We start from the raw sequence: 25,285 nt of genomic DNA on the forward strand, positions 1-25,285 counted from the left end.
TTGTGAGATAGGGGCTTTTTTCTAAGTCAAACACTGTTTGGGATGAACTTCATTCCTGCAAGGACCCTGGTCACAGCTCCAGCTGCCCAGCAGTGAGAATGCACATCTCTTGTTAGACACAATCCTTTTTTTTTTGTTGTTGTTGTCCCCCCTCCCTGTTGTCCCAGGGTTGAGCTCTGGCTCACACACATCCACAGTTACAAAAGGAAAGGTTATTAAGGTTATTAAATCAGTATTAGTCATTAAGTCACCTCCCTCCTCCAAGAACAAGAACCAAAATGCCACCTCCCATCAGCCATCGTTTCATTGGGTTTATCCCAGTTTAATGGATGATTTATCAGATTTGTGCAAGACAGTTACCTCTAACACAAAGGGAAAAAAGTAAAATCACAGCAACATATACACACAAAACAAGATACACAAAATAGAGCTAAATTTATATACAGGTTATTAGCAGCTAGACTTAACTTCATTTAGTACATGGCTTTACTTACTACAGTTTTAGGCACAGAGAAGAATTTATCAGTAGGATATTTGCTATAATGAAGGGCCACAATGAATACCTCGTTCCAAGTCCTCCCTGGGCAGAAACTGCTTTACCTAATGAAGACCTAACTCTCACTTCCCACCAGTTGAGGACACAGCCCTGCACAAAGGATGAAAGAACATGATCCAGCTAATTCAGCATAGGCAGCTTTATAATTTAGATATTAAACACCTAATTTGTTTTTTTTTTAAATAGGGTTACATTACAGAGTTATTGAACTGGACTGAATTTCAATGAAGTAGTGTCAGGGTTCCCCCTCCACCCCCCATCTGCTCAGCATGGACTCCCAGCTGTAAACAACTCAAAGAGGAGCTGGCAAGGGATGATTAGATGTGAAGATTGCTTCGTACGCACTTCACATCCACAATGAAGAATTTGCTTTACCAGGACTGAAAAGCACAAAGGTCATGAAACATTTAAATTTACTTAGCAGGTTATGTTAATAAATTATGATTCATCATCCACATGTAGGACTCCATGCCAGCCTGCAGTGAAGCCCGTGCTTGGATGTATTTTATGTGCTCCCCTGTCTTTCTGATTTAGGACTAGAGCCTCAGAGCCCAGCAGAACAAGCATGTGCTGTGCTCACAGCATCCAAGAGCCTTTTTTGTTCCAGCAGCATGTCTCACGTTCAGTTATGCACGCCTAAGTGCTCTGCCAGCCCCAGGAATGGCCACATAGTTTAATTACTGATTGCTTATGTATAGTAAGCCTCTCACAGTGAGGAACACGATCACTTCCCCAGGGAAAAGGCTGAAAAGAATAACTGCATGACAGAACCAGCCAGATACCGTAACAACACGATTAAAAATTAAAGCAGCGAGCAGATAATTTAAAAAAAAAAAAAGGCAAAAAAACCCCAACAAACTTATGAGGCAGGTTGAGAATAACACAAAGGTTTTTCCTTCACGACAGCTTCATTTACAAGTAAAGCTCAGCAAGTTTGAAATACTTTATCACAAGAACTCCAAACTTGTTTATCACAGTTATGGCAGAGCTCCTGATCAAAGGGTGTGTCGGTTTCTGCTATAGCCACTCCCCTCCTCTTCTCCAAGGTTTATTGCTCAGCTCCTTGGGAAAAGGAGTGGGTTGCTTGAGGCTTTAGAAAGTGCAGAGAATAAGTCAGTTTTTCCCTTTAGAAAACAAGCAAACACCAAAAACTCAAACATTGAGGAATAACAACAAAACAACTGACAGGGTTTGTAGTTTGGCATTTGATTTTGAAGTGGCTATTCTGGATGCTTTCAGGTATACAAAAAGGGAAGGAGTTTTAACATGGAAGAGCAGCTTTCCATATTAAAAAAAAAAATAAAATCATACCAACACACAAATATCTTTTGGGACCATCTTTAAAAGCGTGTCTGTTGAACAAAGGCAAAATACCATCAACTTGGAGCATTCAGGAATGACGTGCTCTTACACACAGCCCTCCTGTAACTCCACTTAGCCTGCACGAATTTTGGCTGTAACTTGTTATGGATTGGCAGGGCAGAATCAAATAAGGCTGTGAACAAAGGATTCTGACTAGAGGAAGATCACATGACAGTTTTAGAAGTAAAAGAACTTACAATTACTCAGTGTAGTACAGCTACTGTTCAAAAAGTAACAGTTCCTTCCCAGAACCCCAACTTAAAAGGCAAGACTTTTGACATCAGAGTCTTGCATTTGGTACAAAGTTAACTTGTTCCTATGGCTTCTCTGCTGTGAGACCATCCCTGGTACAGAACAGTTGGGGTCACAGATTGTCAGGAGACTCTTTGGCTGTCAGTGTGAAAACCGGTGCACATCCTTGAGGCTTTTCTGGAGCCTTTCACTGGACACGTGGGTTGGTCGAGCATGACCAAGAAGCAGGTGGCTGGGAAGAAAGGCAAGACTTCAGGGGCAGCAGCAGAGTGGTGCAGTCACCCATTCAGAGCTTGGGCTGCTCTGTCCAGGAGAAGGTCGAAGCAGAAGCCACCCTGTGCACAGTCTGGAGGGAAGCGCACGCAGAGCGAGGGAGCAGAACACTCCACCACTGGGAGGGAAGGAAGCCAAGCCAGATAACACAGACAACAAAAAAAAGTCGTGGAAGGGTGTCACACTGCTCAGAAATTTCAGCTTGGACATTATCTTGAGCTCCCACAGACAGACAGACAGACACGTGGGCAAGACAAACGGAGCTCTTGGTTTTGGCTTCAGAAAGAGCAGAAGGAAGAGTCGCCGCTCAGTTCGCTATGTACAACAATACTGCACTGTACACTTCATTAACGAGATGCTGCCTGACACAGTCCAGCATTAATTAAATAAAATTCCTCTTAGTCACAAAGAGCAACAGCTCAGTATCTCTGTAGGAAGGAGAGCCAGACCCCACTGCTGTACATGACCACACGTGGTGCCAGTCCCGGGATGAACACGAGTGAGTGGTCATTCCACAGTGTCTGGTACCTCCCCAGCTTGCCTGAAACAGAGAACTTTCCCTTTTTTCTTCCAATCCATCTGGTCCCAATTCTGCTGGGACTATTCCAGCACCAAGCCATGCCATGACTTCCCTCCCACTGCCACAACATTCCCATCCACGTTACACGGTCTCTTTCAGTAGTCCCAGTTTCCGAAGGGCCTCTCTCCGAGCTTCTTCTGTTGAGCCACGGCCAGAAAACTTCACCGTTATCCCTTGGGATCGAAATCCTGAAGGTCTAGGCAGCGATCCTGATCTCCTCCTCATGTCCAGGCTTACAGCAGGCTGTTTGTAATCATTACAGCTTTTCTCTGTGTTCTGCTGCGCGTTGATGACCTTGTTAGTGACAAGAGTGACCTCTGGTTTGATTGTTACAGTTTTGCCCATAGGAAGGAAAGGGCTGGGCTCGCTTTTTAAAGCCTCATGGATGTTTTTATACCCATTGGTAACACCATCTGCCTGTTTGGGCTGCACATCAACCTGCTGAGTGCTTGGGGCATGGTCCACTTGGTCCTGAGCTGGCTTTCCCTTAACTAGGCCGAGTTTCGTCAGGGCCTCGTATCGTGTTTGCTCGGAAGAGAGATCCCGTAAGGAAGAACTTCTGTTACGTGACAAGAAATCACTTTTGTGCAGCTTCTCCTCCAGCTCAGCTGCCAGCAAAGCTCCTCCATTGATGTTGGCCAGCACCTGGGCTCGCCGCTCCTGGACGTTCACGGCAGCTTTGGAAATGGTCTCGTTGAACTCTTTGCCACTGACATTCGTTATGTTGATGTTGCTGGGGAACCGGTGCAGTTTGGGTGCAGGGGCAGGAGGGTGTTTTGGTGCCATGAAATGATCCCCATTGGCCACTGGGGTTTTCTTCCTGTCCGAATTCCCGTCCTTGAGGGCGCCGGGGAAGCGCGCCCTGCTCTCCGCCTGCTGCTCACACATCTGCTGGGCCATGATGAGGGGAGTGGGCACAGAGCGGAGCAATTTTGGGTGCTGCACTGGAGGAGGGGGTGGAGGAGGAAGAGGAAGTGCCTCGGACACTGGTGGTGGTGCAGGGGGATACGGGGGAAGGTCAGCAGGTACAGCTGGCTTGGGGCTCTCGGCTCTCCAGGGAGCATCCAACACTAAAAACACAAAGCACCAGTGATGCCATTAAGTCTTCACACACAGCAGAATGCAAGGCTTTCTTTCAGCATCATTTCTCCCCTCCCCCAGAAGCTTTCCAACTCAAACTCAGCCCACATTGCCAGCAGAAACAATAACTGAACCAGCAATGGCATCTTGTAGGCCACACTGTAGCCCAGGTCACCACACTTACAATGCAGTCACTGGCAGCCCTCTTTCTGCCTGTCACTCACACTCTGCATGTTGCTTCACTGGGTTTCAATGGCTGCTCTTCTGCAAGAGTTTTGCACTTCTTATTTTCTAATCACAAGAGCCAGGAGAGGATGCATTACATCCCACTGGAGGTACTGGCTGATACAGTGTCTTGGTGCAAACATTGATGGGATCACCTGCCTTTCAGTCCCACACAAAGTAACACTGCAAACAATCTGCCACCTTAAAACTCTCAGAGAAAGTCTTAAGAGGTCTTAGAGAAAAGCAGAGCATGAACAGGTTGGTAAATACTGTCTGCCTTGCTGCAATGACTGTGCACAACAGTGACAACTCAGTCACCAGGCAGAGGACTGAGATCACAGTCCAAAAACTTCATTATATGCATGACCTCCATGAGAGAAAAGGAAAAATGAAAAAAAAAAAAAAATGTTATACTAACAGCAAGAATTTCAGAAACCCCAGGGCAAATGAAAATCACAGTCCTTAGAGCTCCTGATGTGCAACAAATTCATCCTGAGGTAGTAAGGAAGGTACAGAATTACTTTAGCTGTTTCCAATGAGAACTGGAATAGGTCAGGGATAGATCAAAGGGAAACCCACCCTTGCAAGAAATACAACTACCTGGCTCTGTATCTCTGCTAGAAGGGCCTTCATGGTCACTGCTCTCAGGTGTTGACTGCACTAAGTCGATGATATCTTCAGTCTCTGAGTGACTGGACACGTTTTCTTCTGTCGACCTTGGAGACTGGCAGTGGATGCCACTGTCACGTAGAGCCATCTCCTCCAAGTCATCTTCTAAGGCATCTATGGTCTCCTCAAAGAACATAAGAACATCCTGTTCCTCATGAGTTAAGTATTTCAGACTCTCATCATCCTATGGGGGGAAAAAAGCAAGAAAAAAAAACCAGAGAGATTAATGCCTTCCCAAAGTGGTATTGAGGCACTACAAAGCTAGAGGACAAAAAAAAAATATTAAAACCCCAAAAGAGCAGCAACTGGTATTATGTCCTTTAAAATACCCAATCAGTTTTGTGTCAGATTCAAGGGACAAGGCTTGGGGAGCAGCACTGGGGGGGAAGGGGTGCACTCAGGACAGTCCAACAAATGGGCTGATTCCCACTTTGATGCAGTCCAAAATGGGATTGGCTTCTAGAGGCAGAGCTGGAGCTGAGAAGTGCCTCTACCACTACAAACCATGACTTATCCAGGGTTATGTGGTAGATTACAAAGAAGTAATAGTAAGGAGGGAGGGGGTTTCTAAAGGTATTACCTTTGAGTTATAGAAAGGAAAAATTAAGACTAAATATGAGGATGTGCTCCATGTGCTCCCTGGAAGTACAGTGCCTTGGGCTATTTTCTTTAGCAGGAAATGATCCTGTAGACCACAGAAGTGAGAAATAATCACCTGGATTATCTAGTCTTCATTTTCTCTGAGTCACTGCTCTTGATTAACTTGATTAACACAGTATCACTATGAGAAGCTGGGCAGCAGTGCCCTGACTCTATTCCCTCCACCCTGGGAAACACTCACTTTTCCAGAAGCTTGGAGATGACAAAGAATGATTAAGAAAAGCACTACATGAAGACAATGGATACAGGAAAGACATTTCCCAAGAGAACTGTGTAAGTTCTGGAATGCAAGTAAGTATTGTTGAAATGTAAGTGAGGTTTTCCCTTTTCTGGATTGAATTTTCCCCCCTGCCAGGCATATACTGGAAACTTTGCCCTCAGTAACCTCACAAGAAGCACCAGCAAAGCAATACAAGACTTTGTATCCTTTCTCATCTCTACTTTTCAATTCTCCAAGGACACCTGATTGCATGTGCAGGCAAGGTAAAAAGGCTACTTCTCAATGGAAGGCTGGGAGAATTTAGGTAAATACATAAAGGTATGCAGTACAAATATCCAAGAGGAGCCATGTTCTTGCTAGGGCAGCACAACTTGCTTCAAACTCACCAGGCCTGTTCAGATCACCTTACAGTAGATTAGACTAAAAAAACCTGAGTGCAGCTCTACCTGTTAACTCCCTGCACAAACAAAGCTTTTATCCCCATCCTCAGCATTAAAAATAAGAAAAATGAACCTCTGTAGGAAAGTAACGCCTGTAGATGAAGAACTATAACGTGCTGCATTGTACCAAAATTTGTAGCAAAACTGCAGCAAAACTGCTACAAAAGCTAGAATTTGGATGCCCTTTGCCAATGCCTATTTAAAGGGGATGAACTTCAAAGGCTGACGTATTCTGCAGCTCTCACCCACCACATGTCAGAGCTTTCAAAGGCCAAGGAAAGTTTTACAGCTGCACTTGAAAAGCAAGAGACAGACAAGCCTTCCTTTTTTCTTTTTTTTTTTCCCCTTAATGGATGTTGCAATCTCCTTCCTTCCCCACCCAAATACTCATAGGGCTGCTATGTCTAGTAGGCGAGAGAATGACAGGAAAGGAGCCCTTGTTAGGTAGGCCCAAGCTGGAACTGAATAGGACTCCAAGAACCTTTTGTGGCGGGTGAGCTCATTGCAAGAGCCAGACTTCCACAGGCAAAGGAAAGAAGAGGGGGTTATGTTTAAGAAATTCCCAGTAGCAGCAGATCCAGAGCGTGTCACAGTACAGGAATTACTGCACCACACTGTGCAGTTAAAAAAACTGCTCCCACATGAGCTTAATTCACTTGATCAAGAGCTGAGCAAAACAGTATGTGAAGAGAAGCAAAGACTGCCAGAAGCCCTTCCTTCCATCCTTTTCTGTGCTGCAAGACTGAGCACTTTTCCATGCCAGGTAAGATTTGCAGGAGAGCTCCACCTGACTTACATGCTCACAGATCTTGCTGAAATGAGCAGTGTCCCTTTAGGTGAAGGATGTGAAATGAGTAACCACCCCTTTGGGAACACGTCTGTAGTAAGTGGCACACCAAGCTGTGAAAGGCCAGCCCCATCTCTGTCAGCACTTCCATCTCTTCCCTCGTGCAGCTTCCCTTCGAGATGACCAATGGCACATTTCATCAGCAAAAAAGGGACAACAGCTCAGGAGAACAGGCAGTGTTAGGTCAGGTCTCTGTACTGAGATGCAAGGCATCCAGTCTGGCTAGAAACTCCCTCAGGCAAGGCATGTTTCAGTTTGCCAGACAAGGAAACAATCCCATTTTAGACACACAGGCACAGTGAAAAAAAACCTACTCAAGCTGGTCAAACCAAAGGAGCTCAGAGATGCAAAGCAAGCAGTGACTTGATTTACCACTGGTCTGAGAACAGGGCTGTATTACAGAATTCCCACTTGTATTACTTGTATTATAGTGAAGCTTTCAGAGGGATGGGAGGAATTTTTTTTTTTTTTGTAGTTAACAGGTGCCAGTTTTAATTAAGGTTACCAAGTCTATTTGCAATTAGTTCATTTTTCATATATTCCAAGTACTGGAACAGTTCACACTCTTTCCAGGCTGGTTTTCCAGGCCTCCCTTCTCCTTGATGAATCTGGGTTTTTTTAGTAGCCAAAGAAAAGTCTTTTCAGCTACTTGAGTTATTCATCTCATACTTTCCATATACTCCCTACTCTTGATACACAAACACACCTTCTAGAACTAAATTTCACCTACACCTAACACTACAGACTTTAAAACTCCTGTCAAAAGACAGCCTAAATTTCAAACTTGAAAATTCTGCCTCAGCTTCAAATTAAATTAAATTAGGAGGATTAAAAAGATTGTTTGGACAGAAGAAATCTGGGATGCAAGCAGCTGAAATAGCTGAGTATGCTCAGCTGGCATTAATATTTTAGCTGTCTGTGCAGCCAAACATTTCCTGCTTACACCAAATAGGAAAGAGTCTGTTATGATAATGTCTGGTATAAAAGAGAGAAAAAAAAAAGAAATAAGAAAGCAAGAGAAAATAAAAGAAGAATAGAATCTGTTTCATAGAAAAGATCCCTTTCCTGCCTGTCCAAAACAGTAACTTAATATCAGAGGCCCACAATTTTTGACATGCATTTGGAGAAATTTCAGAACATCAAATCTAGACCTAGAATCCTAAGACCAGCACAGCTTTGACAGGAACAGAATAGCACAGGAAATCCCAAGACAACTGCAGTGTTAAAGAAAAAAAAAACCACTCTGAGAACTGCTAAAGAATTAAACTTCAATTAGCAAAATAACAGAACACCAGATTCAACTGATTTATCAATCAGCTGGCAGCACCAAAGAATTAACAGGCACAATTCCATGGGAGAGAAATGACTGGATGCTTCTCAAAAAAACCCAAACCAAAACAGAACAAAAAACATGAAGGGAGCAAACAATTGTAATATGCAGTAGAAAGGCTGATGTAGCACCACTTGGGCCACAGCCTGTTAATGACAAGGCAGTTCTACTTGTTAGAAAAAAGGGGTGCAAAGGAAAGCCCTGTGTGCAGGAACAGTATCAGAACAGGTACAAAACACAGAAGGCTCTGACTAGATTTACAGAAAGGGGAGACAGAATGGATCACACTTGAGTTGGAAGCAAGTGCATTACAGATAACATGAACTATAATACAGGATCAGACCAAAAAGTCCATCTAGCTCAGCATCCTTCAGCAGCCAGGGACACCCAGCATAGGGGAGCGGGGCTGCAGGGGGAGAGCATTGCTGTAGGTTGGATGGATTTATATTTTTCTCCCCTCCATCCTTCCAGTTTCCAGCATTGCACGGCTTAAGGACTTCCCAGATGCATCTGTGTACTTAATAGCTCTTAATGAGCTTTTCTAGCACAAATTTGTCTTACTGTTTGAGCCCATGGAAATGACTGGCATTCACAGCATTCTGTGGCAGGGAGTTCCACTCTGTAATTGTGTGCTGTGTCAAAAAGTGCTTCCTCTACAACCCACTAGCTGATGATTTTGATAATACCATTTCATTTGGTGAAGAAGACTATAATACTGAATGTTGTTTTCTTCAGTTTATGAGCATAATTGTACCCATGTGCTTCATAATAGGTAGCAAACCATATAATCAATAGGTCCTAAGTGAGGAAACAAATTATCTACCAGTATTTAAAAGACAAACTAGATGAACCCAAGTCATAAACTGACTAAATTACTTCTAACCTACTTTTTAAAAAGCAAGCTGAAGATCTGCTTAAACTCTGAAAGCATCTCTTTGATAAACAAAGTTAGGCTGATCAGCTTGTAATTTCTTTTTCCCTTTAATTTCTATGTTAGAACAACATTCAGAAAAATGGGGAGAAATTTCAGGCAAAAGCCACTACATTATTTTTGCAAAAATCAAATAACTTCACACCAATTTCATTTCTCCTGAGGTGGTTATTGACTTGGCTGATAGGTATGAGCATGAGATGTCATATACCCAGATTTTACGAAATGGCCTCAAAAATGCACTCCCAGATGAATAGGGAAGCTATGCTGAGATGAAGCTACTGCAAGGTACCTGTGTAACCTGTGATTCTCTCAGTTTAAGTGCCATAAAGAGGGAAAAAGGTGCCGTTCAGGTATGCAGAGCCCATCCTGGGATATATTAACCAGGGTGATGACATGACAGCACATCCTCATTGAGAACACAGAGTTCAGCTTCAGCTGCTGAACTTTGGAAAGGATGCAGCCAAGCTGGACTGGGTCCAAAGCAAAGCAAGGAGTGCTGAGAGTTTAGATGCACAGGATGGCTGAAATAATGGAGCATGTTTTATTTAAACAGGGAAGAATGAATGGGTGGTGGGCAGAGGCAGCCCTGTGTGTAATTTAATATATAAAAAGCTGACCACCCTTATCACAGACAACAAATTTTCCCTACATGCACTGAAGGCGAGACAAGTGGAAGTTGGCTTTCACATGACAGAAACTCTAATCCAAGGATTCCAGGAAAAGTAGTGGAGCACAAAGAAAACACTTTGGAAGTTCAGGAATGCCTATCAGTGTGGGTTAAAGAGCAGACTTGCCCACCTGCTGAAATAACCTTTATCTACCAGATCCTGCTTTGAAGCAGAATGATGCAGTTTCTGCATAGAGCACAAATTGCCTTCAGGATCTGTATTCTCACTAGCACATTTTACAGCAAGGTCATTCCTTGCTAGGAGTCAGGCTCTTATTTTTCCAAGGCACACAGCTTCCAGGTCACACTAACATGAGTTTCAAGTGGATAAAGCACAGCATAGCTCTGTCCACACCCTGTAAGGAATGGGTTCCACCTGCTCCATTACAGCTGTATCCACACAACACATCAAATTCTTCTCATTTTTTGTGTATTGTTATTTGGCAAAGTACTTGGACATGCTGAAAGGTCTCACAGTACAGCAAACCCTGTGGAGTATCAGTGTCAAGAGGGAAAAACATGTTCCTTTTATGAAAGGCATCTTTCTCGGCACTTTCCCTTGAACATACCTGAAGTGCATCTCAGCATGACAGGATTCTGCACACTCAAATTGTGAGAGAACAAGGCAGCAATGGGCTAACAGACACACAATCTGTCCTGTTCCAGAAGCCCTAAAACCACATGGAATTCCTGGACCCCTTCAGAGAGGCTGGAGCAAAGAGATAGTAACGTGGTGCACTTAGAAAGCCAGGTCTGGTGTATTTAAATTATCTGTACTGATCCAAAAAGGATAAAGGCCATAACAACTAATTTTTAGGCTACAAGAGACATCATAACTACAAAATAACCAGGTCAGCCCTGAGTTAAATGCTGAGTGTGTGAAACAAGACACTGAACCAGCTCAGACTACTCAGAAGATACTTGTTCTTCATGTCTATGTAACCAACATTCAAAATGTCACCTGTATGATACAAGTGACAAACCAGCTCCAGTGACTGGGTACCAAGTCTTGTTAGAGCCACAGAGGAACCTCATCTGAAGAAACAACAAACAGAATAAGCGAAACATCTTTTTGGAATCATGGCCATCAGCCAATTTAAGCCACTTGATTAGTGACCAAGTGAAACAGTCACTTGACCAAACTGTGGAGGTCACCACTGCCCCAAAAAGAGTGGTGGTGGCATTAACTGAGGATCTGTCTAACTCAAAGGTGAAAATAAGATGAAATGAAAAACTCAGTGTGACCATTGAGAACAATGAGAACTCACTATCCTTCAAACCTATCACTCAGTAAGGCATGTCCAGATACAGAAAGTACTGAAGTAGCAGCAGCAGATCCAAGGCACTGACACAGCTTATTATTAGTGCAGTTCCAATTAGCACAGCTCCCTTCAGGCACGACCAGCACCTCTACCATGATTTTCCCAGGTAACACCATTGTCCCAGCATGTTATCCCCACCTAGAAACTAAAGTAGTTACTCATGGCTGAGAATAGATACCCAGTCCAATTACCAGAGGGAAGCACTGAAAGAGAAGGATTGGCTCTTCAGAAGTCAATCTGTGCCTATTCAGTCAATGGAACAAGACAAATTGCTTCAAAAAAAGCCAAGACCTAGTTCTACCTCTGAATTAAGTGTCCTTAAATTGCTGCAACCGTATTTCATGGCAAGTTAACTCTTATACCACATGTCAGGGAGTGTCATTCAAGAATGGGGTTTGGAAGCCAGAATTGCCAAGAACAGAGTGTTTTTGTTTACCCTCTCCCTTGGATAGTGCAACCAATTCCATGTATTGAGAAGATACACTTCTCTCATGCTTTTGCCAAGCAGATGTGTGGAAACCACCTTTGTCAAAAAGAAACCAGAATATACATGCAAATTCATGTCCTCATGTATAACAGCCTTTATGGTTATAAACGTTGGTGTGAGATGAAAGTATCAAGGCAAACATTCCTCCCATCTAAAAACAGGGTCCATCTGCTGTTTTAGATGTGGCAGCATAAATCCAGATCCACACATCCATCATTTCTATGAAAATTATCCTGCAATCAAGGCAGGACATCAGCACCTTGCTTTTCATTTAAAAAAAAATAAATTTGGCTTGAAGGCCTGCAATTGCCCAAGGTCAGCTGAAAGCACCATGGCCTAGGTAAAAAGCAGCTGAGAAATCCAGCAAAATTAAACTGAAGCGACAACAGGGAAGAATCACACATGGAGAATTTTAAGACCTTTTCAGCACATGGCAATTGATGTCCATGTCCTAGTCATTCCCAAACTGACAACCAGTTCCACAGCAAGCAATGCCAGCACAGACATGGGATGCACAGGATGCACAACCAGCCAAGAGCCAAACCAGCTCTGAGCAGTCAGTGTAGGCTCAGGCCAGTCCAAATGTTTGCCCCCATTATCTCATCTCTGGGTTTGTTTGACTTCCACAGATGCAATACAAAGGTTATAGTTAGTGACTAATGCAGTTTGACACTGAGAAGAGCTTGTTTTTTTTATAATCAAGTAAGAAGAAACCCACAGCAGTACAGGCCTGACATAAGAAGCACTGCTACCCTGTTCCTTTCCAAGGCCATTACAAAAAAACAAACAAAACAAATCAAAGTCGACCCTGACCTTCCTTGCTGTGTCTCTAGGTGAACAGACCCAGGAAAGTGATAAATGAAGAGGCAGATAAGTCTGTAGTTGCTTCTGTTTCAGGGCTATGAAAGCCTGGTGTGCCTGAAAATACACCCCTTCCTTTCTCAGAATTTGTGTAGTAAGAAATTATTTGTCTACACAAAGTTATCTATCCCCTTCTTCTCATTAGGCCACCAGAACTTCTGCAAGTTCTGAACTTTTATAACAAAACTACAGAGGCAAGAAGTTAACATCTCTGGGAGCATGTTCCAGCAATTAGGCAGAATAGGCAGAATTTCCCTAATATCCAGTTCAACACAGACCCCTTCTCAAACTCAGAAACTGAAATTCTAACTATATTGAAGAGGGTTTGCACTCCCCAACCTGTTGTTCCACACATGTTAGCTGTCATCCTTATTGGACATGCCACCTACTACCCTGCTGGAAGAACAACCACAGAAGGGGACCTGTGGCACCAGAATTAACTTGTCAGTACAGCTCCACCTTCTTCATGCACAAACTCAAACAAGACAAACTAAAGGCTCCTGGAACAACTTCTGTTAACACACAGGTCTGATGGGAATTGCCTAAATCTGCAGCCCACTTTTACTCCATCTATAAATTAGTGCATTACAGAGCAGGAAGAGATTCCAATTCCAGCTGATGCATCATCATGTGGGTTATCACATGGCAAGATCCAGCTGGATTAAGGGAATCTACGTCATTTTCTGACACAGCAGACCCAGGATGAGACTGCAAACAGACTGATTTATACACAGCATTGCTATTCAATACTGCAGCTAAGAATAAACCCCATGGAAATATGATTGGCTACTAGTGTGATAACCTGGGAACCTCATGTTAGAGTAATGAACAAAAATAACTTGTAATTCTGCATAAAATGAAGTTGTAATTCTTTAACAAAGTACCACTCACACTGTAATTCTCTAAGATTCAACCAGTTTTCATGTAATAAACAACATACACTAACTACCCAAGTCCAAATGGTGTACTTGGCTCTTGACCTCCCCCACCCTGACCCTTCACAAATGTTTTCTAGAGCAGATCAGAAACAGTTAAGGAACTAAATTTCATAATACTTGTTTTGTGGTTTAACCAGCAACACAAGCTGAAGGATACAGCATCATATTAACAGAGCTGTATTTTCAGTAGAAACAACCAAGAGGGAACAGCTTTAGTTACCTCCAGCTGCCAAAAAGTTCACAAAGTAGCACAAAACCACTGAGCATTTCTGAGGTACATAGATAAACAGAGGTGCCAATTTGCCAACTTGCTTCCTCCACTTACTCTTCTGCACAGAAAACTACTACATTAAAAGGCAGCTGGCAGGGAGGGCAGAGGGAAAGAGGTGGAAAGCCTAAATCCATGTTTAAGGCAAGACAGAGATTTAGATTTCCATTTAGGGAAGGCATGTTTACCAGAGTGCTCTTTCCTCAATTAAAAAGGGATGCTTTTCAAATGGTTAGGTTGATAAAAAAAAAAAAAATCTGGAAGGAACCATACCTGCTTTCTAGGCTTAGCCTGTCACAGTACAGAGACTACTGTTGAGTTCAGTGCCTGATTCACCCTGCTAATTGGGAAAAATGCAGAAGTGCATCCTACTCCCTCAGTTACTCACACACAATTTAAATGGCCACACACTCATACTCACTGATGTGAAGACAGCTTTGTTTGTGGTGATGCATTTGTTACTCATCTAATTATGGTGGAATAAGCCAAGACCTTTATTCACGAGTGTCAACAAAGAGCTTAAGCAAAAAACAGTGTGTAGAACCAACACTATGCTCAAGTTCCTTTACAAGCTACTTAACAAAGCAAGGGCAGAGTTGTGCACCAAACTGTGCCCCAGTGAGGGTGATTGCACCGAGCAGCCCAGTGTAATGCCTGCTCCTTGCCACCATTCCTGGCTCTCAGGGAGGAAGGGCTGGAGAGGAGCACTCTCCAAGCTCTCAGAGACAATCAGACCAGAATAACGAGCTCTTTTAACGAAGTGCAGAAGTCATTTCTGGCCTTTGAGCTAAACAACCAAGACCACAAGCAACCACTCAGGACTAGAAACGGGAAAAATCACTCTTGGTAAAACAAAAATCCTGTGATGTGAACAGAGCTTCTAATGTAATCTGTAGCACCAAGCACAGGGCTCATTAAACACTTACCAAGGCAAGATTTCTGCACCTGGTTTGGCTGCCACGATTCTCCACACTGCCAGCCCTCTCCATGCTCCCATGTGTGTGCTCTGGAGAGATCTGGGATGCCATTTCAGGAGAATCCAAGAGGAGATTTCTAGGCATCCCACTTCCTTGGCTGATCAGTCCTGATGAAGCACAGAAAGCTGTCAGCGTGTTACGTGGGGCTGGTGGCTTTGTTCATGTCTGGAAACAGAGAACAACGTGGTACATTTAAATCTGCTTGTTAAAATACTCAAAAAGGAACAGAAAGTAAGTGGTAAAGAAAGATCCCACACAAGTTAATAAAGGGCATATCTTTAATGCTCTGGAGCACATCTACCACTTATGGGCACCTTTTTAAAAAATGGTTTTATTCCAAAGGGTGACTTTGAAAAATCCATAGAAAGGTAAAAAAGGATAGAAAGAAAGGTTCTGTACCCCATCTGGTGTGCTTCCAAACCAGATGTATATAGGTAGCTACAAGCACGGACCCTGCATACATCTTTCTATAGATTCAGTTTGTGTTTTCCAGTCTGGCACATCATTAACAGTAATAAAATCCCACTGGCTGAGATATGAACTGGCCCAGCTCAAGCAGCTTTATTAGCTTTTACACAAGAATTCTATTTATTGGATCACACAAGGGAAACAGAACCCGGTTCATTTCCTAAGACTGCTGCAGATAACTCACATGTTACTGAAGCAGCTCTGTGCCACCTACATCTGGTGAAAGATCCACGAGCAGAACCTGGTGCCAGCTCTTTTGCACCAACGTGTTACAAATTGCATTTTAAAGCTTAAAGAGCTTTTATTTCACTCAGCCATGAAGAAACAGTACTTGTACATTTGGAAGACACTTACTGGAATAGACAAATGCACCAGCACTCACTGGAGCAAAAGCCCCCAGTTTTTTAAGCTATCCCAGTGCCCAGTTCTGTAATACTGCTCTGAATTGTTGCCATCTCCCAAAACACTCTGGCAGAACTTTTTCCCCTACTCTCAAGGACACAAAGACAAAAGTCATCTCGGTGCACTAACAGCATGAAGAGGGGGTAAGCAAAAAGTAGAACCCAGCTCATTTCTCGCTCCAATACATGAAGACATCCTTTGCACCAAGAAATGGCCTTGTTTTTAGCAGTCCATCTTCTCCCCCGCCCTGCCTGTGACCCGTGAACAGCAGTGACACGTTCCTCAAAACAGCTGGTACCACGTTATAGGCAGCCAGCTGGGAACTGGATACCATTACTGAAATGAGATGGTCCTGCTTCCCAAGTGCTTCTCCCTTTATTATGGTTCGAGAGGCGACACGAGAAGCAGAGTCAAGCCTGCATTTCCAATTCAATCGGATTACTCCTCCTGGCTCCCCACCGCTGTGGGCTGAGGGCTGGGAAACCAGAGCCTTCTGGTAAGCTGATTAGTGTTTCATAGCAGTGAGATAACATCTGCCAATACTGAGCAACAATTCCATCCCGCTGATCGCCTCCTCCCAGGAGAGGGCTATGACATTACCAGAGGTGCGTCGCCTACGCCGCAGCACCAACGTGTGTCCTGTGGGAAAGCTCCCACACCATGTAGTAGCTGGGCTGCAGTCCAGCGGGTCTTGGAAGCACATCCACAATCCAGAGCGCTGGATTGCCACAACAAAAGTATCAGGTAGCCTTTCTTAGGAACATGAGGTCTAATGATCGAGAGTTAGCCATGCTTTTACACAAAAGCGACATTCTTCCTTCCCTCTATTAATAACATCAGCTATAAATAGATACAAAGCACCCTCAGGATGGGCTTTAAGTGATGACACAGAGGTAGAAACATGCTCGTGGTCCTGGTTTTCAGACCTGCAGGACAGACAGACATGGGAGCACTGAGGCAGCTGCTGCACCTCTGGCTGCTGCATACCCAGGCAGAAGGATAAATGGGGAAAGAGCAGCCCAAGCCTAGAACACATTCTGCAACAGCAGCTCCATCTACAACAAACCCTGTGGTGCTGAACAGCCACACACAAACACACCCACACAAGAAAATACGTCATTTTTAGAAGCCAACATTATCAGTGAAAATCTTGACCCCTCTGAAATCCTACACAAACACACACAAATATATATAATTTTTAGAAGGGAAGACTATCAGAAGAAATCTAGACACCTCAAATTCACAGAAAACTCTCACTGACTTCAAATTTCATCCTATGACTTTCAAGGTGATGTTCAGATGGAAAAGGAGTGAGTACCCCTACTGACATCCACCATAAGGCAAACATTATTTATTTCTCATCAGCACTTTTAAGCTGCAGCACCCATTTTTATCCAAGTGTCCCCCATATAAACTGAACATACCATGTTTGTTCAGTCCCTCAGTGATGTGTTATAGACTACTAGATTTCTAGATTTATACTCAAAACTGTGAACATTTTACAGACCACATTATGAGAGGTCATAGCTGCAGATTACAATAGATATCATAGAGAAGATCCAAATTTAAAGACTAACCACATGAAGATATTAATCCAAGTTACTAAGAAACCAGTCAACAGGCCCAAACTTTGAGGGAGAAGTATTTAAGAGTATTGTTCTTTTTCCAATAGCAAGACCTTGTATAACCAGGACGGAGTTTCATGCTGGGCTATCTGCATCCAGGACAGCAGGAACACCCACGTTCAGTAATAATAAACTTTAAAGCCACAAGTTCTAAATAACAACGAATAACTCTGCTCCCAGCAAGCTCCCATTATTCATCCTGGAGCTCCAGCTCAGATGTTTCATGAAGCTCCTGAACAATGACTAAAGGCAGGGAGAGCGACTGGTTCAGAGAGCTGCCCACACAAGAGCCAGTATCAGGGACTACAGCACCAGCCCTGCTTTTGTGTTGGAAGCTGTGGTGGCTTCTTTGGGGGTTTTACTCATTTCAGAAGAGCTTGGGAGCAGTGCAAAAGCCCATGAGCCTGCAGAAAGGGTGTGGGGGAAGATCTTATTTCCTTTTTATCTCTCACATCATCTTCAACACTTCAAAGGTACATGTCATTAAGATCATAACCCATTCATATACATTATTTCTTCTCCTCTTTCCCATTTTGTTTTTTGTGCTTTAAGAAACTCCTACACCTTTGTACACTGTCTAGCACAGCTCAAGCTGACATGAGGCTGACTGGCACTGCTGCAATGCATACAGCATTTGCTTTACAAACAAATTCCCCTCCTAACCATTCCTAACACTGAAGTCCCTTCACCCTTTTTATGTCCTCTGTTATTATGTGAACGACTTTATATATTTAAGATAGAAACAGTCAAGAATCTAATGATTTTCCAGACCCCACTGCCTGTTTCAGTAGGATTGCCAAGGTAACAAGAAAGGGTTCAAAACTAAGGTACCTGTGCTCAGAGAGAGCAGGAACAGCAGGATGACAGGCGGCTGTTCCTCCTGACCTTCGGAGATGCATTAAATATGAAAGTCGGTCGCAATGGGATTTGTTGTTCAGTCATTGTAGTGGGGATTTTTTTAGCTTGGTTTAAGAGATGTGTGCCTGTACCACTAGGGGTTAATAATAAAAAAATACCAGACCGTGACAGGAGTGCAGAAGTGTGACAGGAACAATGCTATTTGGAGAGATGAACCCAAATATTAAACCAAAATCACATCTTAGGGCAGATGTGATTTTATCAGCCGAAGTAATCACTTCTTGCTTACACTGGAGGTAGCCTTCATGAGATATTTAAAACAATAAAAGTCACATATCATGCATGTTTGTCAGAGGATATCAGGAGGAAATTGAAAGATTCTGAAGTTAGCACTGAATTTCACCTCCAAAGATTTAATTTTGCTTTGACACAGGCACATAATTCAAAGAGAATGTATTAAGCTGCCATCAAAGATAAGGTGAGGTCTGTCCTTCCAAAAAGGATATTTTTATAGTTTTGCTGACTAAGGTCACTCCTTTGCTGAAGCTCACTGTTAGCATTTACAAGGGACTGTTTCTATAGTAGCAGGAGATGGAAAAAATTGTTTATTAACTATCCTGTTTGAAGACGAGCTTCATAGGCAAAGAGATCAATCCCACAAAAGTGCAAGACATTTAGATGCTAAAAAAAAAATCAACTGCTACATAAGCCAAGAGCCAGCAGAGAGCATCATGCCATTAACTGCAAAATAGATTTAAGGTGAGTTGACAAAATTTACAAAATTATCATACATTTTTAAAAGGGCACAAGACTAGTCTGTCCCCTTCACCATACACACAATTTCTAGAACACTCTTTGCATGAAATGTTTCTCAAGATAGATTTCTAAGCCTCAACCATACTCTGAGCATCACACACACCTTGCCTGTTCTTAAGCAGCTGTTCCTCAGTGATACAACTGAAATAGAGGAACTGGCCACTGAACTTCAAGGTTGGTTTGATGTGTCAGCTGTAAACAGACACAGCAATGCCACACTCAGCTCTGTGCACACTGTCACTCATCTTGCACTCTGAGGTGGTGGTGGTGGAGTTTGGAGAGTTAAGCATCTGGAAAAAACATCTGGAAATACTCTGTGGTCATCTGATGTGTTAACATGGGATGTTTATAAAACTGATGGGTCAGGGCCAGACTAGAGACCTGTATCTTTATCAGCCTCTGACAGTTGGCAGCAGGGCACGTAAAACAAGGCAAAGGAGAGCAGGAATTCATTCAGATTCCTGCGTGTTGTGGTCAGGAGACCACAGGGCTTCCCAAAACAGGCCAGGTATTTGTGTCTAATAACCTCATGAATTTTTCCTTGTATTAAATGCTCCTGCAACATACCTTTGAACCTGCTGTACAAGACCAGGGCTAAACAAAACCAGCTGGTCCATGACATGTCTTCACTGAGCCACTGCTGTTCCAAACTCCTCAAAACTAACTGATGATTAGTTATGGTTATGGTGGACACATTTCCTCCTTCAGAGCTATCAGCAACTGAATTCTTCCTTCCTTCCTCAGTATATGAAATACAGAGTAAATCCTTGAGCTGTAGAGGTGACCCACGTCCTACTCTTGTGACATATAATATTTAAGCTTTCCAGTGGAAGAACAGACTAAGCAACAGCACTGCCTACAAAGGCCAAACCTCACAAACTCCAGGAGCACAAAGGATGGCCAAAGAGGTTTTGCTGAGCACATGAAACCCAGAATCAGACAGTAAATTTGTTCCTATAGAAAGAGTCAAAACAACACTTAAGTAACAACTGACATCACTTGATGTTTAGGAACCAGGGTTGTCCAACATGGTTAAATTCTGACTTTTCTTCTCCATATCATAAGTGTGGAAGCTTATGATAATGTGCTATTTTACTATGATTCACATTTTATCTCCTCATGAAAAATCCTATCTGCCTGAAACAGTCATGGCCATTTAACATCCAGTAACCAGGAAATGTTCCTGCCCTTGTTTAGAGAGGGAATGCCATCACAGCATGGTCAGACAAACAGAAATGCTGACCATTAATAAAAAAAGAAAAAAAATACACACACACACAGACTATGACAGTATGGTCCTCTAAATGAAAGCCAGGCCAACAGCATTTTTATAGACACTTCCTTAGACATCAGTGCTGATTGATATTTTCAGAATAGGTGACAAGTACGATGGAAAAACATTTAGCCAAGTATGAACTCAAGGTGCTCTCATGGCAGCCCGTGACAAGGCATGCAATTGCTTCCAGAGGAATTAGAGTGATAACAACCACGTAAGACTCCCAGAATCCAATGCATGCAACACTGATATTTTGTTTTAAACTTTCTGGTTTCTGTGGCGTGCTTGTGACAATTCAAACTTTCCTCCTCGGGCTGGAGAGCTACAAAATCTGTTAGTTTTAAAGCTAAAAACAAAGATTCTCTCAGTCCTCTAAATCTGGAAGCTGGAGCCTCAAGAAACACACTGAGTGTCATTCATAAAACTTGCGCTAGAATTTGTGAGAGCTGCCAACAGTGAAATAATTAATCCTGTGTACACAGGTTTTTAAAAGAACTAGATGGGCAAGGCACCAATTCAGTAAAACTTAAATCTGTCTGACTTCACTGGGACATTTCATCACACACTTAAATGGTTCGGAGAATTGGATCTCAAATTAGTAGCAACCACTTAAAAAGAAAGGAAACAATCACAAACCAACATTTTCATTGCCCAAGTAATAATTCAGTTACTTCACTGAATTCTCCAAATCGTGCTTTGCTCAGAAACAACGCCTAAGGTCACACCTTTGACCACCTTAATCCAAGCCTCAAGATACCAGAGAAAGAGGATTCCATACCATGCTGCATTCTTAACTGGTCTTTCTAGATTTTCAAGAACAGCTTTTTTACTTTTTTTGAAACCCTGTATTTTAGAAACTTTGTTACCTGCTGAAGACAACCAAGCCAGCACAAGAGCCTAGATCATCAGTACTTCATCCTCCTCTCTGCAACGTTTGGGAAACGCTGCTTCTTTTAAAGCAGACAGTGGAATACCAATGCAGGATTTGATGATGCTAAGAGTGCTGGTCCACCCTCAAGACAATTTATCTGGGGAAAAAAAGCAACTGTGAAGCATGTTTTCACATGTCTTTGCCTTTTCCCTTGCAAGTAAACTCTGTTCTCAGTTTAATACATCTGCAAGAGCTTCACTGAATCCTGTTGCCCAAAGCAAAGGCCAGTGGCAAAGGTTCATATACAGCATTGTGGATTAAACCACCAAAGATCCCTGAAGTGCTCACATTTCCCACACCAACAGAATCCCTTCCTGCCCCAAGTAAAAATAAAACTACAGCCAGTGACAAGTAGTTACCTTTCCTCAGATTAAGGTCTGACCCAAGGACAACCATAAGGCTCTCACTGGTCCTCTCCAGCTGAGATTTGATGACCAGTAGCTGCTCAGTGGGAGAACTGCATGTGATACCCAGAGCTGTCTGGTCCAGTATCATGCGGGGCTTTAAACACATCCAGGTGATGGCTGAGCTCTCCTCCGACTTCAAATGCCCTTATGCAAATTTCAACAAGGAAAGCATCCCATTCTTTTAAAGCTACTCCTTTCAAATCTCCCCTGTTAACATCAGGGTGGTGCTATCTGTGACAGCCAACACTTTAGAAACATCCAGTGTACATAAACAATTTCAGGCAGAGACGCCTCTGTAATTACCCAACTTCTGTCTTGCTACAGGTGCAGCATCGCTGGGGTTTAGGGTTTCATTATGTAACTACTGCTACAGTCATAGCAATGGTGAGCCAAATCCTGTTTTACAGAGCATTTAAGACAGCAAGATAATTTTCAGCCCCAGTATGGCTGTGTCACTGTCACAGCTGGATTTTAGGCTGCTTTCTGAGGTTTCTTTTTGTGACTGCTGTGCTGCTATAAGAAGGAAGGCAGACGTCATCTGAAGCACAAAGCAGAGGTGTTTACTTTAAAAATCAACTAATGTATGGACATTTCATTCCTATGTAAGTACATAAAGGTCTGCCTGCCCAAAACAAACAGAGCTGAAAACAGCACTGGCAAAAGAGAGCAGTAAAGTCTTGCCCTGGACTTTACTTGGTACAGGTTTAATCCATGCACACCCAATTGAAAAGGATATATTTAAGCAGTTAGTTATACTGGAAATTAAAATTACTTGCTTTTATTTTTTAATTAAAAAAAAAAAAAACAAACCAGAGGAGGGAGGACTTGGTAACAGTAACAGCCTGTCTAGCTGGCTTTGAAAGCCACATTCATATGCTCATTTATTTTCATGCTCCAGTATTTCAGAAGGTCAGTCAGCCTGAGACTTGTCAACTGCTCAGGAGTTAAGTTGTTCCAGTTACTATATCCAACCAGCAACCCCTCTGCCAACATTCTTGGTTAATATTTCTCTTGGAGGCACGCAGAAAAAAAACAGCTATGACTAGCAGAGGAGAGGAGTTTTACTACTGACAAAACAGAGACACAATATAGAATCTCCCTGTTCCTTTCCAATGCCAGGCATTACTTGCACTTCATTTTACTCATTCACTTTCCGTAGCAAAACCCCCAAACAAATCCTTGATAAGAAAGACACAGCTGGAAAATCCATTCCATTTCTGAGAAATAATTAATATCTTCACTTCCTGGAAATCCAAGCGAGCAACACATTTTCCCCCCCTTTTACTGTTCAAACACCAGCTCCCCCCTTATACAACAGTAATTACTGCAAAGGAAGGAGAAAAACCACAATCATTATTCTTTAAAGTAGTACCTGTACAAGGAAGTCCATCTGCAATGCTGCATTAGTCAAGGATCTGTGGCAAAGTCTTAAAATAATACCTTTTTATTAGCCTAAGCCAGAAATTGCAAAAGCTTTTAAAGCTAAGACTTAAGCTTAAGGGTTTGGAAAAAAAGTCTTTTCCTTCTATGCCTTTCATAAAAGGAAGGGGAAAGGAAATAGCTCTTACATATCTGATACTTGTTACGGTTTAAAGTACTTGCAAAATCTTCGGAAAGATAAGACAGCCTCCCCCAAATCTCTTTCCCATTTCATCTGCATGTTTGTTACCGCAGGAATCATCTCCTGCTACACACCCATGCACAGGACCAAGCACAACAGAGCTCCACTTCCAGCAACCTCCTCTCGCTGCCACACTAAAACAAAAACTATTCAGGAAACATGCCCTTGAGATCCTGGATTACTGAAAATCCCGAGAGTGTTTTTAAGGCTGTGCTTTCTCTTTGCACGTACTAGACCTCGCCCGAACCACCTAAGATTAAGATCTTAAGGAGCACCAGCCATCTCATGCTTACCACCTCCAGATGGAAAAAGCACCTGACGGGGGAAGGAAGGGGGGGGAAGAAAAGTATTTTGAACTAGAATCTGCTACTGTTTACACCAACATCTTTTCCAGTGGTAACGTGTAATTGCAGAGAGTCAGAAAGCCAAGAGGAGGCACAAGGCAGGTGCTTCCCATCACCCTCAGTCCGTCAGGTACACCACACATCCAAAGTTTAACAGCGAACGGGTACAAAACCTTTACTTAAACATATTTTCTTTAAGTTGCCAATTAGCACAAGCAAATTGTTTTTAAGTTATCACAGGGAAGAACAAGAAACCCGTGGCGGGGGGTTGGGAGGGGGGGAATTCTTAACAGCTCAGCGGTGGGAAACCAAGCCTCACACAGAGCAGGACAGCAGTTCGCTGAACCAAAACTAACCCAAGCCCAAAGCTGCTCTCCGGGGCTGTCCCCGGTCCCTTGGTCTCTGTCCCCGGTCCCGCCCAGAGCCCGCACGGAGCAGCGCACGGAGCACCCGCCGCTGCTCTGGGAACAGGAGGGAAGGATAATTAAAAATCCATTAGTGAGTAATAAGAGCGACGCCGGACCATTCCCCAGTCGCGGGCTGACAGGGGCGCGGAGCTCCGCGGCCTCCCCCCCGAGGGGACACCGAGCCGGGGGCAGGCGGAGCGGGGAGAGACCGCCAGCGGATCCCAGTCCCGAGGGGAGACAAGCGCGGGAGCCGAGGACGGGAGGGAGGGAGGGAGGGAGGGAAGATCCGCTGAGTCGGGGGCTCCGGCGGGGCGAGGGGAGCTCCCTGAGGGGGGGCGGCACTCACCGGCGGCGGGGCCCGCGCCGCTCCCGGCGAAGGGCGGGCAGGTGCCGGGGCTCGGCCGAGCAGCCGCCCCGTTCTCCTGCGCACTGCGCCGGCCGCCACCCACGGCGGGCGGATAAAGCGGCCGGGCGGTGCCTCAGCCCGGCCCGGGGTGGGAGCGGCGCCCGCCGCGGCCCCGCCTCGCCCGGGCGGCCCCGCCGCCTTTGTCCCGGCGCTCGGGGCAGGGCGTGAGGGAGCGAGTCCGCCCTCCGGAGGGGGCGGCGGGCGCTGCGCGGCGTGAGGGGCTGCGCTGCCTCAGCACCCCCCAGAGCGCTGCCCGAGGGGACCCCGGTGTGCGACAGATACGGAGGCGATCAGGGCTCTGGAGCATCTCTCTTACGAGGAGAGGCTGAGGGAGCTCGGCCTGATCGGCCTCGAGAAGAGGCGACTGAGAGACCTCATTAATGTGTATAAGTATGTAAAGGGTGGGTGGCAAGAGGATGGATCCAGGCTCTGCTCGGTGGTGCCCAGCCCAGCCAGTTGATCAACAGGCAAGTGGCAGAAACTGATGCCCAGAAAGTTCCACCTGAACATGATGAAGAACCTCTTTATTGTGTAAGTGACAGTGCACTGGAACAGGTTGCCCAGGGAGGGTGTGGAGTCTCCCTCACTGCAGATATTCCAGAACCGTCTGGTCACAATCCTGTGCCACAATCCTCTGGAATCCTTCTTGAGGTTGACCCACATGACCCACTGTGCTCCTTTCCAACCTGACGCATTCTGTGATTCTTTGCCCCCCTGTGAGGGAGGAGAGCTGGGCTCCGTGGTGGCCACAGTCGGGGGGACAGTGATACTTTTGG

General features: G+C 44.1%; 1 protein-coding gene across 2 annotated transcripts; it reads right to left on the reverse strand.

Moving 5' to 3' along the window:
- Positions 1 to 297: 297 nt before the first annotated feature.
- PROSER2 (proline and serine rich 2) lies at positions 298 to 24,543 on the reverse strand. 2 transcript variants are annotated; one of them, XM_027639884.1, is made up of 4 exons: positions 24,450 to 24,543; positions 14,898 to 15,113; positions 4,929 to 5,181; positions 298 to 4,093 (listed from the first exon to the last, which is right to left on the reverse strand). In XM_027639884.1, exons 2-4 carry the CDS (start codon positions 15,030 to 15,032, stop codon positions 3,105 to 3,107), a joined length of 1,377 nt encoding a protein of 458 aa, XP_027495685.1. In that variant the 5' UTR covers positions 15,033 to 15,113; positions 24,450 to 24,543; the 3' UTR covers positions 298 to 3,104. The 2 variants fall into 2 exon arrangements, with proteins under 2 accessions (XP_027495685.1, XP_027495683.1); XM_027639882.1 differs by having other exon boundaries at positions 4,926 to 5,181.
- Between the last annotated feature and the right edge of the window lie 742 nt (positions 24,544 to 25,285).

This window comes from Corapipo altera, unplaced genomic scaffold, assembly GCF_003945725.1.
Source record: "Corapipo altera isolate COAL_440 unplaced genomic scaffold, ASM394572v1 1b, whole genome shotgun sequence".
Lineage (NCBI taxonomy): Eukaryota > Metazoa > Chordata > Aves > Passeriformes > Pipridae > Corapipo > Corapipo altera.

Coding starts and splice junctions, on each gene's coding strand:
- PROSER2 (XM_027639882.1), bottom strand. CDS start 15,032: ATGCCTAGAAATCTCCTCTTGGATTCTCCTGAAATGGCATCCCAGATC. Junction 5,182..14,897: donor GGTGCAGAAATCTTGCCTTG/GTAAGTGTTTAA, acceptor TTCCCCCCATAG/GATGATGAGAGTCTGAAATA. Junction 4,094..4,925: donor CAGAGATACAGAGCCAGGTA/GTTGTATTTCTT, acceptor TTGTGTTTTTAG/TGTTGGATGCTCCCTGGAGA.